Source organism: Hipposideros armiger, unplaced genomic scaffold, assembly GCF_001890085.2.
Source record: "Hipposideros armiger isolate ML-2016 unplaced genomic scaffold, ASM189008v1 scaffold_109, whole genome shotgun sequence".
Classification (NCBI taxonomy): Eukaryota; Metazoa; Chordata; class Mammalia; order Chiroptera; family Hipposideridae; genus Hipposideros; species Hipposideros armiger.
In genome coordinates, this window is record NW_017731459.1 from 3506035 (window position 1) to 3522704 (window position 16670).

Consider the following 16670-nt stretch of genomic DNA (forward strand, 5'->3'; position numbering starts at 1 on the left):
ACACACACACACACACACACACACACACACACACACACACACACACACACACATACACATTAGTGGCTTCGAAGTATAGTGGTATAGAATTCAGGAGAGAGATCTATGCTTGAGTTTAGATTTCAAAGTCATCTGAAAATTGTTCTTACTGTAATCTTTCAATATTTAACTCAGTACATTTCTTATAGCAGTTGCCACTGGGGTTTTTCCTTCACTAAAGTACCGAATCCTTTGGCAACAGGAATGTCGTGGAGGGTTTTGAAGTTTACCCTTTAAAACTTTATTCTGAAGAGGAAGTTTGGTGTCCTGGGAGACAGTCAAGAATGTGTTTTATTTGAAAACAAGCATCATCTATATGTCTGTGCTATGGTTTCTGTCTTGTTAAAAATAATGTTTTCTGAGTTTTACAAAAACATTTTTTTCTAATATACTAAGTTTTCCTCTGTTCTTTGCTTGCTTTCATCAAAGAGGATACTTCTGACAAGATGGATGGTAAGACCTTCCTAATTCTATTACTAAAGGTTTTTATGGCTCTTGGATTCTATATAGTAATAGCTTTGTTCCTTTTCTTAATTTCTGAAAATAGACTGTTTATTTAGCAGCATTCTTAACATGAAAATGGCTGTATTATTCTCTGATTGAATTTTAGGTTAGGTGTATCCATTTTGGGGTTTCCCAGTCTGCTCAAATACTAGGTTACTGTTTGTTGTACGTTAAATCAATTATCTTAAATCTTTTTACCTTAGCTCTTAGAAAAGTCTTGATTTCTTAAGTCTTTCTCTGAAATATTAGACTTAGAAGAATAGAATCTCATGTCATTTAATTCAACTCTTTATTAACTTTGAACAGAGAGAGACAAATGCGATTTTACAGGTTCATGTGGTTATTTACAAATGTAAAAGACAAGTTACAGATGCTGTCTTTTAAAGTAACTTACATTAAGCTTTGCCTTTTTAATTTCAGTGTTCAAGTGATTAGTTTATCTCTTGCTTCATTCAATATGGCATTTTTTTTACTGTATGGTATTTTTTTGTCAGATACCAGACAGCATATTATCCATATTTTCCCTTCACTTCATCAGATACCATAATGTTTTCTAGGAACTTAAACTTTTTTAAAGAAATTGTAAGAAGATACTGAAACTGTAAGTCACAGTATGAGATCTAGGAAAAATGGAGAACCGTATGTTTTTCTATCAATTATTACATAAACTCTGAAATTCATGTATCTTCTATTCTGATGAAATGGAACATTTAATCTTGGGTTGGGTACATGAGTGTTACTTTTATTAGTCTCTGTGCTTGTATGATGTTTAATGTATTTCATTAATTTAAAAAAATTATTGAATGAAATCAAAGCTCACCAAGAGATAGTCTCTATATTTTAAACCCTTCGATATTACAACCCCTCGATATTACTTCTAACACTGATATTCTGGATCTTTTAAAAACAAATCATTCTCACTTTTCAAATAAAAATATTTTCTTGTGTGGGTTATAAACATCAACCTATTTGAGGAAATCACCTGTGTTACATGATGTGTTACTCTCACTGATGTTCAGTCCTATATTTTTAAAACATCTTTATATGCACACACAGACGTATCTGTTATTGCCCTTTAGTAGTAGTGAGTTATGGTATTTGTACTTGGTTGTTTTTACTCATTTTCATTGACATCTTAGGGAGCACACATAAATGTTGATTATATAGCTGATGGATTCATAGGTCTTTATATATAATGCTTTGATGAAAATACTGGGCTAATGAGGCATATAGGTCATGGATTTGATTCCCATGTTCGTCAATTAGCTTTTCTGGCTTTTTTTATGGACTAACTTTTGAAAATGCTCAGAGAGTATTCTTAACTCTGGAAAGATCTATAAAAATCTTCAAAGAGAAGTAATGACAGAGTTGCATTATTCTTGAGTGATTAATTTCTCTAATTTTCTTTACCACTTCAAATTTTCTAATAAAAGTTTATGTTATGGAATTTTGCCATTTTCAGTTGTCTAGTTTCAACCTTTTTTTTGTGCTGTGAGTCTTAGATTACCTAAATTTTTATTTTTCTCAAAATGAACCTTTTAAATGTTAACTTAAGACTATCAGACTACAAGATTTGTTTTTACTTCTATTTTCATCTTGGGTGGGAGGCGTGAAGTAGGTCTTGACATTAGCATTGGCAGAATTCGTTGAAATGTTATTGTTTTATTTCTCTTATTTAGGAACAGCATCTGAAGATGGTAAGAATTACACATTTTGCTAGTAACACAAATACCTCTACATTAATATTTTTATTAGTAGGAATTAAATATTAAAACTAAAATAGGCTAATTCCTTTGCAAATCTATATCATTTGCCAGCTGTGGTAGCTTCTCCATTTTATGTTTGGTTTTGCTAGTTTTATGTATGTGGATTTTTCTTTTTTAATTCTTCATTCTGGAGTTTTGCTTTGTATCTTGGATCATTTCACGCTGGAAAAACATCATCGCTTAACATGTATAATAATATCTAGTATAAAGTTAGCACATAGTTTCATTTTTTTGAATAGTGACATTAATACTTTTTGGTTTTGTTTTTTAATTTATGCCAGTTCATTTATACTTTGGGGAAGTGTGCGCCATTGCTTTATTATTGGAGTTTAAATATCATCAGTGTGTAAATGTATTTATTTAGTCAGCTTTTAAATGTATCTTTGATTTGAATTAGTGACTGGGGAATTGCATATATGATTTGAATGTGAGATTACAAAAACCTTGCTAGATATATTTTATTTTACTGAGCCAGTTTACTTAAAAAATTATTATATATTGCTTTTGAAATTGTAGAAAGAAAGGAAATCAATTTTTATATTTCTCCTGCCTGAAGGCTGTCTTATTAAACCTCTGGTTGGATGTACCTTTTTTCCCCCCCTATGTTTTATGTGGATATGACACTTTCTGATGATAGAAAACCAAGTAGTTTTAACTTGTATTTTGTTCTCATATTTACTCTGACATATTTGAAATATTTTAGGTTTTAAGTTGGAATACTCTGTAAAAATGGTTTCTGTCACTGTGGCATTATGAAATAGAATGGTAGTATCAAAATACTTAACTTAGCCTAATTTCTTATATTGGATAAATTCTCCATTTCAAAAATAATAATTTTGTCTTTCTGTTTTACTTCTTAGCCAGGAGAACATTGTGTTCTATTCTAAAAAGACTCTAAAAGGGTGAAAGGCCTAAACTATGGGCTTACTGGGGGGCATTGAAGAAGTTGATAGAATACTAGGATTCTACCAACTGTACTTCTGGTTTTGCTTAAGTTTTTAATTCCCTAACTTCTCCTTACTCTTCAGGATATTTTTTTCCTGACTTATGTAGCCATATCAGGCTAGTTAGTAGATTGTGATTGTCCCACAAATTGTACCTTTTAACAGAAAGGATTCTGAGCCCGTAGTGATTACCATATTTGCCGGCGTATAAGACGACTCGGCGTATAAGACGACCCCCTAACATTTCCACTCAAAATACAGAGTTTGTTATATGGTCGGCTGTGTGCGATTTTGCGAGTGTGGTAAAATCACATAACAGCAAAATTGCATAACAGCCGAGCATACACCCAGCAGCGCTGCTGATGCCTGAACGGTATGTGGAATGAAGTGGGCGGGCATCGGGAGGCCACTATGGCACGGGGCAAGCACTATGGGCAGTCTATCTGAAGTGTACCTGGCGTATAAGACGACCCCCCACTTGGAGGCATATTTTTCAGGGCCAAAAGATCGTCTTATACGCCGGCAAATACGGTATGTTTGGTATTGGTTCTGATTTGATAGCGCTTGAGACTGATGCTTAAGAACACCAAAGTACCTGCTAGTAATATAGTTTTGTTTTTACTAATGGCAGTTTACCTAAGGACTTTGATAAGCGTTATATCTTCGGTTCTAGAAATAGATGTTTATGGCTTGGTGTTGTGGAGGGGGGATGAGGCAGTGGTAGAGGAGAAAGGAGTACAACTGGGAGGGAGATAAAGAAGGAAATGTATTGACAGAAGTGCCAACTCTTATGTGATAGGTATTTCTCAAATCATTTTGTAAATGAAATTGGTTGATTGGGGGAAGAGAATGGTGAATGTGTCCATAGACATCTGTAGTAATCTGATGTTTAGTACAGGATAAAACGATTAAATATTTTATCTCTTCTTGCAAATCCCTTCAGAAGTACATTTTCAGTCAAAAGGATTGCTTAACTTGTTTCTAAGATTAGGTTTATGTTTAAGAATACACGCTGGATTTAAGAATAAATTTCATTGATACTGAAATTTTAGAGTTAGAATTACCAATTAAGAAATAAGTTGCACACCTGTAGTAATTATTTTAATTATAACTCCACTGGACTAATCAAACCAAGAATGGAAATCTTTTAATTTGACTTTACTCTTAACCTAGGAAAGTTAGCTTATGGTGCAACACATATAGAGCAGTATGTACTTTTAAAATTTTAAGAGAAATATAACCTGTAAGTGATGGTTACATGATTATAGAATTTAACAATACTTGAAAAACACTCCCAAAAGAAAATTATAGTGAGATTTTTTTTTCCTCATTACTGGATATTATTATAGAAAAATATCTTTAATTATTTAAATAACTTTTTTCTTCAGGTCGGGTGAGAGCAAAGCTTTCAGCACCGCTTGCTGGCATTGGAAATGCCAAGACAGATTCTAGAGGAAGAAGTCGAACAAAAATGGTGTCTCAGTCACAACGTACGTATTGCCTATCAGTTCTCCTGTATTTGTAATGTTAGGATAAGTGTGTTCCTTGTATATTGTGTGTTAGGAGATTGACCAGTGGGTAAAGACAAAGCTAATTTTAAAAAGACAAGCCACATACTGAGTTCTTGTTCTATACTTTAGGTTCATCATCACCTGACAAAAATGAAGGTATTTTTTTTTTCAATGTTTTGAGTCAGTTGTTGTGCATGTTTTGGAATTTTTTTGAGTGAGTGTTGTCTTGTCTTTGGTGTGTTATTAGGCTGCATCATTGATATCTGCCACTTAGAAAGAAAAACTTCATCTGCTGTACCAACTTTTGCATGGAGATATTTTAAATAGCACAATCTCTTAGCATTAAGGTTTTCACAGTCTACTCAGAAACTTGCAAATGTGGAAAATTGTGCTTTATAGGGGCAAAATAATTACCATGTATCAGCAACAAATCTGGTTGCATCTAGCTAATGCTATTCAAGGACAGATATGTGGTATCTTCAAAATCTCCCCCAAATCTACTAGAATACGGTTAGATTTCTGGCATCTGTATACTGATTCATAGTGAGGAAACAAAATGACCAGTTCTATTATATTCCTTGTTAAATTTAAAATTTGTATTTTTTCTATTTCATTAGAAGGTGAGTTTCTCCATAAGCCCAGTTATTTAAAAGCAGTATTTTGAGGTCTAGATAAGATGCCTGATCCATTTCTATACATTTCAGAAAAGTAATACATACACTTGTGGCATTTATTAATTTAAAGGAGTTTGTTCCTATTCCTTCTTTATCAAGAGATTTCGTTAGCATCCATCTGTAAAAACATGATTTTTTTCCTAGGGAAGTGATTCCCGTGTTACTCTATATACTTGGTTATTTTGGAAAGAAAGATTTAACCATCTACCACTGATGTTTAGGTGATTTATCAAGATATCGATGCTCAATTTGTCTGTTTTTTAACGTGATTTCTGAATCTTGGAATCAGGGGAAAGACAGCTGGGCTTGGAGAAGGCCAGGGTGGTGATTACATAATCCCACCTTCCAGATTCTCCTCTTTTCTTTCCAAAGCCAAAAACTCCAGGCAGAGTAATGATGGGAGCATCCACCAAAAGTCAAAAAAATAAGCTGAAATGCTCAGTAAAATTGGTTTGCAAATTGAGGATTATTTGTCTGGGTAGAGGTTCTTCTCCCAACCAAAATAGGAATAGATCATATCACATTCTTCCCTGATACTGTGTATTTTTAAAGTAAGTTAATCTCTAGCCATGTAGCATAGTAGTTTAGAGCCTTGCTAGTCCAAATGTAGTGCCCAGCCCAGCGTCAGCGTCACTGGGAGCTCGTTAGAAACGCACAGTCTCGTTCCACCACACATCTACTGAACTCAGTCTTGAACAGGATCACCGAGTGATTTGTGTTACCAAACAGACTCAAAAGTATTGATTTAAATCACAAACTCTAGGGCCATGCTGCTCAGATTTAAATCATGGCTCTTCCAGGTTTTTTGAAGTTCTATTTCTGTATACTCACCTGTAAAATGAAGAGGATAATCTCATAGGATTGTTGTGAGGATTAAATAATGTAGTATATTTAAGACACTAAGACAGTGCCTGGGCCCAGAGTAAGCACTGTATTTTTTAGCTGATAAAATTGATTAACTTAATTTAAACTTAATGATAAAATTCTTAACTTAATGTCAACTGAGTTTTATACTTCTGTTGCGTACTTCTGTACCTTGTTATTCTTATGACCTTCTGGAAGCAAAAAAATAAATAATGGTGAGATTAGGAAATTTAAAACATAAAGACCAAAATCATGGCAAAGATTCAAAGTGCTTTGTTTATGGTTTTTTAATATATTAGTTAAGGACCTCTCTCTTAGGTATATTATAACTACTGGTCACTTCAGTGGAATATAGCATAATTTTTTTACATTTGATTTTTCACTTTGAAACCCAATCCATAATACTTCAAATCCTCTCCTAAAATGTGAGAATATAATGATAGGCTTTTAGGCCTAAGTAAGATTTTAAGATTAGGAGACATTCCTACTATATAGTCATGTAGGTTTTAAATCATATGGAGAGGTTTTTCTTTGCTTGCTTGTTTATTTATTTGAATGACTATATGTTCCATTCCAAATTCTTTTGAGAAAAGATATTGTGGCCCTATATAATTTGATGCAAGTTTCTTTACAATGTATTTGCATAGAAATATTGCTGTGATCTCCATCTTCACTTTGCTGTAAAGTAATCCATTAGGTTTTGCATGGTCTTTCCATATTTTTATACCACCATTTAGGGGGGGAAAAAACCCCAAAACTCTTGGATCAAAGCAGGTGTGTTCTGATGGCTAACCAAAATAAATAAAGCAAACCCAGTGGAGAGAATTCCAGATTTATACGTGTGTAAGGATTGTGTCTTCTTTGTTGTTATGGATAGTAACTGGTTGTGTACAAATGATTGTACAGCCTGTCAGAAACGTTGTCTCCCCACCCCAACCCATCCTCTGCCATTTGTTTTGTTTTTCTGTGTCTTAAGAAAGATAAAATGTGTAAAGCTTTTTTGTGTAATTTTTCTTCAGCTATAAGATGTTGTACTTCTTCCTTGTAGGTTTAAATTAAATGTTTAAATAATAAAAACTTAAACATTTAATTATTTAGATTTTTAGGCCATCAGAAGAAAAGCTGAAGAATTTACATTTATTTTTGCAACTTCATTTCATCTGCTTTGTACATGAGTGTCTGATTTCAGTTTATTAGCTGTAAAAATTACTAAATGTACTTGCTGCTTTTGTAACAGACATGTATGGTTTTTGGATTTCTTTTTTAAGTTTTTGGCTTTGTTTTGCTTTGCTTTAGGGTTTTTCATTTTCTAAGAACTGACTAAAGCTTTCTTATTTCCATCTGCCATCCATTTTAAATCTGCTCCTTCCCTCTTCCTGGATTATAACCCTTACCCTAATTCTGCCTTTACACTTGTTCAGGATCACAATCTGCTAATACCATTGGTGGTAAGAATCTATAGACTTTATGTGTGCATCTATTGTTTGATCACCTATTTTCATTATCAAAAATGGGTTCTATTCAGCAGAAATTCTTAACATATAATATTCAATCATTTTGTAGCCATATTGCCAGTTATGAGTTTTCTTTGGCCTGTCTTTTATTACCAAAACTCTGGATTTTTAAAATTATCCAAGTTGATTCCCCAAGTATAAACATTCAGAAGCAAAGGAGCTTTAGTAATGCCTGAAAATATTTCATAAAAAGTATTAAATGGTAATTTGAAAACTTCAGGCAGCGCAAAAGAAATTAGGTATCCTAATTTCATGTTTTGCAGAGTATTTTCCAGCATGTTATTCCCTATGTACATTATGCCCCTTTTCATCAGCTCTGTGGTTTTCTTAGAAGAAATAATTAGCCTTGGTAGTTCTTTGCTGGAGAAAGAGCCTTGATATTGTTTTCTAAGTATAAATAATTCCAAATGAGTCGTAGGCACTGGAATTGTCACACTGTTTGTAGGGGTCAGGGGGGCATTGGAGAAAAGAGGGTCATGATTAAAGCAACATGAACACAGTCAATTTTATTCCCTAGGAGGGGGTATGAATGAATTTAAGTATATAGAGAGTGAGCTTATATTTTAGGATAAATTCAATAAATCTAAAATAGGAGGAGTGGTTACTCTGCTGCTATACTGCATGTTTCCTGTCTGCTGAATAGACCCACACTTTAAGGAATTTTCTAGTCTCCTACCAACACCTCCACCCCCTAAATTTATATTAGTTTTAACTGAATACCATATTGTCTGTGTTCAGTTCATTATTTATACTTTTTATATTGTTGCAAGTGTTCCCATAAAATATTCCATCAGCTTATCTTGCATTGTGAGTTTGTGGCATGTTGGGTGTTTGGATGTTTTGGTGTGGATGTTTAGTTTAGACACTGCATGGAGAAGGAGGTGCCTTGTGAGTATCCTTAAGGTTATAACTGAAAGAAACCTGATTTAAAGATTCTTCACCTGAAACATCACGAAACAATTCAAATGAGCCATCATTTTAAAGTAGACTTGAATAATTTCCTACAGTAATTTAGAATTCCTTCTGCTCAAATAGTAAGTTCTTCATTTTATGAGAAACACTGCTTTGTTTTATAGTATTGCTATAACCAGTGGAAGTTAAGTTTCATTTTGTGTGCGGGTAAAGTTTAGGAATTAAGCATGAGCTTAAATTGTATTCAGTAAGGCCATGCCAAGAAAACCATTGCAAGGGTCACAGATCAGCAGCTCATGGACCACATCTAGCCTGCCTCCATTTGTGTATTTTGGGGTCTACGCAACGTGATAAAAATCAGGAAATTTCAAAGCTTTCATTTTTCAAAACTCCCCAAACCTGGCTAGTATTACCTCCAGACAGAGCTGACTGGACTGAAAAGCCACCACTCCCTGCCTTAACACTCAGCACTCGGCCCTCATTGACATCCCCAGCTTGTCCCCATCTGCATTTGAGTCTTTAACCTTTGCTTGGTGGAAATGAACTGTGATGACACAAGGTGAGCAGTGACTGCCCTGTTGCTCAGAAGAAGTAGTGCCAACAAAGGGGGAAGGTTGCTTTCATGAAGATTTATTTATTTAAGTGCTGGTTTAACTTTTCTATAATGCTACCATTCAGAATCTAGAGTTAGAGTTTATCTTGCAGTTATCTAGTCCCTTTTCCTTCCCATTCAGGACAGACAATATGTTTTGATTGACAAAGGGCTCATCCCCTTAAAAGTTAACCCATGCAATTCTAATTAAAACCATGTTTCTTAACGTCTTTTTTAACCCTTGCCCCAGTGTCTGAGATTTTGTCTAGCTCCTTCTCTCTGCCTGCCTGACCACATATCCTCTGCCTTCCAAGACGGAATATCACTAGTTTAGAGAGACTTCTTTGACATTTGCCTGTTAGTCCCGCTCTGCCCTCAGTACTCCTGCATCTACATACCAGATGGTGGCCACCCAAGACCCCTTTGCTGTTTGAAGGCAAATAGCAAAAAGCAAGTTTCTTTTTTAGCTGGTCCAATTTTGTAAACAGTTAAAATTTAATTTTGTAAAAATTAAAAAATATACATAGTAACAAGATACATAACTTCGTTATATCCATTCCGAGGCATCTCAACAGACTTAACAGACTTAGCAAATTTTCATTGTTATATTTTTAACAAAAATAATAGCAGTGATAGAATTATTAGGTTTTTTTCCCTTTTAAATAAATGGCTTTAGCCATATGAAATGTATTGTCAGAAAGTTATTTCTTTGGAAACCTTTTATACTATTTGTGTTCTGAAAATCATAATAGTGGTGTCCTTATTAAACATAGCACCTTATACCCCCCCCCAACACTGAAACTATGTTTTACATGATTTACCATTCAGGCTTACAGTAAACCTTTTTTTTCCAGGTTATGATTATATATAAATCTTCCTCATTCCATTTTCTTTCAACTTAGAACTTGCTAGCACAGTTTTCTCAGATGTATTTCTTGAATTTTTATCCTTTGAACAAGTGCTCTTAGAGCTCACACCTTAACTTGTGTATGTGTGTTTGCTGTTCAGCTGGCAGCCGGTCTGGGTCTCCTGGAAGAGTTCTGACCACAACAGCCCTGTCTACTGTGAGCTCTGGTGTTCAGAGAGTCCTGGTCAATTCAGCCTCAGCACAGAAGAGAAGCAAGATACCACGGAGCCAGGGCTGTAGCAGAGAGGCCAGCCCATCTAGGCTCTCAGTGGGTAAGATCTTCTCCGTGAGACTTGGGACCTTTTATTTCTCTTGTATTTCAGGCTTTGGTAGCATTGAAGATTTTGATTAGGCACTTCTAAGTTAGAGGAAAACAACTTAAAATTCAAAACAAGTTGAAATACAGGTTATAAATTGAAATAGATAGCTTATCTTAAAAGTATAATTCATTTATATTTTAAATCTTTTATTTTCAGCCTTTTTATTTTAGCAAAGTATTATTTTACCCTTCGATAAGCTTGAGTTATTGATCAGTTTTTAAGAAAAAAATAAATAAAACCAAAATATCAAAAATGCAAATACTGTTTTCTGTTTTTTCCATTTCGATGTTGCTGTTGCTTCGTATCAGCCCGAAGCAGTCGTATTCCTCGACCGAGTGTGAGTCAGGGGTGCAGCCGGGAAGCCAGTCGGGAGAGCAGCCGGGATACAAGTCCTGTTCGCTCTTTTCAGCCCCTCGGTAAGTATTTGGGCAGGTGTGAGGTGCACGCTTTCCGCTTTTGGTATCACTGATACCAAACCTCAACATACCCCGGATTTAGCTTTCTTCATCGACTATATCTTTGCCCCTCTTTTCTGTCGTTTGAGGAAAGAGTCAGAAGGAAATGATATATTTGGGACTTTGACATTTATTTAAATGAGCAAGTTAGACATTGTATAAACATGATCAAGTAAATATCACACAGATTTAAACTACAGAATATGGAATTGAAGATTTTTCTTAACAAGTAAACCTGTAAAATTTAAATACTGTATTTAAATATTTACTCTCAATTGAAATATGGACTATTTAGTTTGATAAAATGAATGTCCTTTACAGCAGAAATATTGACATTTCAACTTAGACATTTAACTTAGGTTATTAGAAAGAGTGCTATAAAATAATATATGAACTACTTACTAAAATGGGAAGATACCATTTTATAGTATTCTGCTGCATAGCAGTTGTTTCCCATATATTATTGCTCATGTGATGTCACTGCTGTAAAACCTCTGTCCTGATTATAAAGATTGTATTATAACCTTGATTATAATACTGCTTTTACCTCTATTATAAAAATATTAAATGATTTTTTTTTTAAACCTGTAGGATTTTTGAATCATTGGAGAGGCAGTATTTTTTACATTGAAAATCTTTAGAATTTCTGCATGGTCCTTTAATGTTTTAACTAGTACTTTGTTTATATGCACATACCTATAGCCATTTCAGATTTTTCTTTTAATTCCATGAAATGTAGTTAACTATAATATTTAGAGAGTTGCTCTTCAGACTTTGTGACACTTAAGTAGATCAGAGTTCTAATGATTGTCCACTGGAATTATAATATACTTTGATAGACACGTTAATACACGTTAATATAGAATTTCTAGAGATGAGTTTTCTGTTCTCTGGCTCAGATACATCACTAGACTGTCCTGAACAGACCCAGAAAACCCCACTGAACTGGGGACATAGACAGCATGTCCTTAACCCTTGTTGTTTAGCCGTAGGTCTCAGGGGCCAGAGCTTCCCTTTCTGTACTTGACCAAAGATAGTTTTAGTTCATGTACAATAGTCTCAGTCTGTGGAGCGTCTATATATGTATATATGCATGTACATACAAATATATAGATATACATATATACATAATACAGCCTCGTTTATATAGTTAAGAAATGACATGAATCCTACATGTTTATAAAATAAGGATATGACCTTCAGGAGCTGAAGGAAGAGGAGCTGGGTGTGTGGGAGTTGAAGAGCTTTGTGTTCTGGGGTCAGACGACCTGGACCCATACCCCAGCACTGTAACTTTTCTGTACCTGGGTTTCCTCGTCTGTAAAACTAGGATAATAATAGCATGTACTTCTTAGGCTTATTTGGAAGATGCTATAAATGAGACAGTACATGAAAAAAATCCCTCAAAGCAGTGCATGGTGCACTGTAGCCATTGTCACTGCCCCCCTTGCTACCACTATAGCGCCTCCACTGCTCCCACCTGAAGCTCTAATTGCTTACCTAGAAAGACTTTTGTTACATTTTAGTGGCAGGGATCTTACATTTTTTTAATGGTGTAACACCTGCATTTAGGTAATGATAATACTGTAGAATTATTAGAAAATGAAATATCAAGAGGAAACTAAAATATATTTCTGTATCTTTTAAACCTGTACAATAGTTAGAAATTAGAGGAAATCTATAAGTGACAATTAATTAATTTTAAAAACATTGTTACTATGCCTGTTATTAGAGATATAGTCTCTAGCTATTTTCTAGATTCATCTCAAAACCTCCATTTGAACATTTAAATCGCTTAAATTTTATTAAAGGAAGAGGTTTTCCTGATTCTAATGAAACGTCCTATTTGGGTTAAAGATAATTGAGCAGCTTTTTATTTTATTTATTTTTTTTTTTTTTTAGCTGAGCCATCCTGCTACCTGTTGGCAGCTCAGCGGCTGCTCAGCTCGGGCTGGACTCGAACCGCTGTTGCTCAGAGCTCAAACTCTTGAGCGAGCTCTTAACCAACTGAGCCACTCGGCCGGCCCTTGAGCAGCTTTTTAATTATATACTGTAGTTTTAGATGAATTGATTTTTCTAGCCCTTGTATTTACATATGGATACTGCATAATAGAAGTAACAAATTAACTCTGTTTGTTACACAGGGATTAAGAGTAGCATTCCCAGAGATCTGGCTAGCCACCCAGTTCCTGTTTTCTACCCTATTGCCTATATTCCACTGTCTTTACTTTGTTCAGTTGGTGAACCCTTTTGTTGCCTCTGACTTGAGTATTGCCATTGAGCAGATGAATTCCATAGCCTGTCATCCATTCAGCTGTAGCACAAGGCCAGTGTGAGGGCCGTAAAGCATCAAAATAAGTCAGAGCTGAGCAAAGCTGAACTCCTCTGGAACTTGAACCCTTAGTTTTCATACATTTCTGGAACTAAGATTCAAAAAAAGTCTTATGTTAGGGCCAGCCGAGTGGCTCATTTGGTTAAGAGCTTGCTCAAGAGTGCAAGCTCCAGGCAACAGGGGTTCGAGTCCCAGCCCGAGCTGAGCTGCCACCAGGTGGCAGGATGGCTCAGCTAAAAATAATAAAATAAATTTAAAAAGGCTTATGTTAGGATAAGCACATGAGTGATGCCTCTTGCCTCTTACCTGTTAATTTCAGCCACAGGTAGCTATGGATTCCATAAAGTTTTTCAGAGGTTTTCATCCATTCGGCATTGCCATATTGACTTGGCTCTTTCTCACCGTTTTAGAAATCATTTCTGTTTGGTAAAATTAAAACTAACTATATATTAGTGTGCTTTTTAACTAATGATATCAATCACCTTTCAGGGTCTGATTAAACATTTTGTGCTGCATTGTCTCTATTTAATCCTCTCTCAATCTTTTTGATTATTTTAATTATTATTTCATTAAAGTCCTGTGGTAAAGGAAAGAGTGATTTATATAATAAAAATATATTAACTGCTCTAGTAATATATCTAAAGAAGAGTAACTTTGAAAATAAGAGTATTATATTTCATTTAATATTATGAATTATTCCTGGCTTATTTGTTTGTGTATGTGAGAAAAAGATTATAGTGATATGCAAAAAATCAGGATTTTAAGACCTAAAATTTTAAATATGGTAAATTTAGGTTTAGAGAAACATGTCATAAGTATAGAGAGACATGCCACACATTTCAGGTTTTTTGATTAAATTATTAATATTCTTTTTTGATGTTTGGGTGTGCTTTGATATTTAAATAATCTGCTGAATGTAGAACTCGTATTCTGTGAGCCATACGGAAAATGTTGCTGTTAACTAACATAAATGAGCTATGTTATCTTTTGAGTAATGTGAAGATCGCAAGTATAAGAAGATGTTTAAGAGCAAAGGCCTTGAAAGAGTACAGATACTGAGGTATATCACTTGTACTGTGGCCTTGATCAAATTCATTAACCTCTCTGCTTTAGTTTACCCATCTATAAAATGGAATAGTAATAACTGCCTCATTGGGTTCAAGATTAGAGGACATAGGACAAATTATTATTGATTACTAGTTGCCATAGTGGTTTTTTTTTTAACTACAGTGTTCATTTTTTTGTTCCATGCTTGTACTTTTGACATTTCCTTCCATTGGAATACTTGCTTTTTTTTGTCTCCTGTGGGCTTATGTCTGTCCCCGTAGGTGTAAGACCTGTTTTGTCAAGGATGATGTTGCAATGCTATGTTCAGTTGCCCTATTTGGCAATATTCTGATCCTTAACTATTAATAGTAATACCAGTGTTAACTAACTCTCCTCGCCCGACTATAGTGCTGCCACTATACATTGTTTCTGTGGTAATAGATGAGGTTTGTATGGTCCTGTTATTCCAGCCTCCAGACACCATTCCAGATCTACTGGTGCCCTCTACGCCCCCGATGTGTATGGGGCCTCAGGTGAAGGATGAGTACATTTTCACTGTCATCTGTACATTCATCTGATTTTTGTCCTTTTCAGTTCCATTGAATAACATTCACGTTTTAAAATTGAGTTTGTTTTTATTTCAATTTAATTTGTTAGAGAATAAGTCATTTGTAATATCTTTATTTTCCCCCAAGTAACTTTTTCCCCTTCAGCAACCTTATTTGAACATTTTTCTCACTAGCAGATGGACATTTTTCTTTTGTGTAACCCAAGTTGTGTCATTTTTAAATATAGAATTGTTTTATGTTCTCAGTTATGTACCTCATCTTTATACATTAACCAAAAAAAAAAAAACCAAAATGGTGGATGAAGTGTTTTAATTGTAAATGATGGTATAGAAAGTAGTCGAGGGGGAGAACCCATCTCTGGTTTGTCTTCACATACCTCAGAATGTTGGCACATAGTAAGTGCTTTACTATGTATCAAATGATATGTATTAGTCATAGAATGAAATCAACCTATCTTGAAGGAGAAGATATAATAATTAGAGGGTTTTTCCCTTGTAAATTACTGGTGTGGTGTCATTGGGCTTCCTAATCATTATTGGTTTGAGGATTGAACTCTGTTCTGGGCTCACCCATGTAGATGAGATTCGCCTGACTGATAGAGCTGGATTAATTATAGGGCTGCAGACTTGCAAGCCCTTAGTTGGCTAGCCATGCTTTCTTCTGTTTTCTGGTTATGAATGCATTGTAACCACAATTTTTTAAATTTAGTGTCCACATATTGTCACTAGATTTAATTGCCTTTACCCTTTTATTTGACCAAAAACCATATGTACCCAGAAAATACGATATTGCTTTTAAAATGCTTTCCCCATTGGTTTTTTTTTTTTTCCTCCCCTTAAAAATCTTAAATTTTCCAACCTTACGCTGTTACATTTATGACTCTCAAAGCTGTTTTTCCTTCTTCTGATGAATTAGGTCCGGGGTATGGCATCAGCCAATCAAGCCGACTGTCATCTTCTGTTAGTGCAATGCGCGTCCTGAACACAGGCTCCGATGTGGAGGAGGCAGTAGCAGACGCCTTGGTACCCTTCTCCATTTTCTTATCTTTGTAGCTGTTCCAGTTACAAAACTAATGTATGAGTAAGCCAGTCTACCAGAGTGGGAAGGGAGCTAGGAAAGGTCTTGTGGATTGAATCTAGGAAAATTTTGATGTGGGCAATGTCAAAAACAGAACAGCATAATTATCGACCTTTATTAATTGTTCAGAAATTTAAGCCAGAGCCAGTAATAAATGATGGGATTCCAGGAATATAAATAATGATGCCTTTAATCTGGTGATGTGTTTTATGCAATATATATTATAGTACACTGAGAATGCAGGGCAGATAGATTAGAACATAAATAAATAGATATTTATATTCTATATAAATAAATACAAGCATATAGTTTCAAGGCTAGTTTAACCTTGCGAATTAATCTACAGATCCATGATACTTGGTCAGAAGAGTGCTGTGCATATATCATTGTTGTTTTTCTCACTTAAAATTATGAAGGCGGTATCATTTGAAACAATATAATTGGCTTTTACTAATTACCCACATCAATTAAGTATGACACTTTCATTTTCAATTTATATTAATCCTATGTTTGAGAAGCATTTACTCATTTTCTTACTCAGAACTTAAAAAAGGCCTCATTTTTGTTTTGAACTAAAAAAATACATTGTGCCATTTAAAACAGTAGATCACATCTTAACCATTGTTGATATATTAATAAGTGA

The 16670-nt window shown here is 34.6% G+C and overlaps 1 protein-coding gene across 29 annotated transcripts in view; it reads left to right on the forward strand.

The window, feature by feature from the left end:
- CLASP2 (cytoplasmic linker associated protein 2) overlaps positions 1–16670 on the forward strand; it is a 157188-nt gene that overhangs the window by 99633 nt on the left and 40885 nt on the right. For 8 of the 29 annotated variants that reach the window (XM_019647191.1, XM_019647193.1, XM_019647196.1 and 5 more), the window contains 9 exons: positions 469–492; positions 2223–2240; positions 4642–4743; positions 4894–4920; positions 7724–7750; positions 10329–10499; positions 10856–10963; positions 14852–14914; positions 15866–15972. In XM_019647191.1, the coding sequence (XP_019502736.1) occupies positions 469–492; positions 2223–2240; positions 4642–4743; positions 4894–4920; positions 7724–7750; positions 10329–10499; positions 10856–10963; positions 14852–14914; positions 15866–15972 (647 nt within the window). The remainder of the gene's footprint in view (positions 1–468; positions 493–2222; positions 2241–4641; positions 4744–4893; positions 4921–7723; positions 7751–10328; positions 10500–10855; positions 10964–14851; positions 14915–15865; positions 15973–16670) is intronic. The other 21 variants (XM_019647204.1, XM_019647206.1, XM_019647208.1 and 18 more) reach the window with 8 other exon arrangements.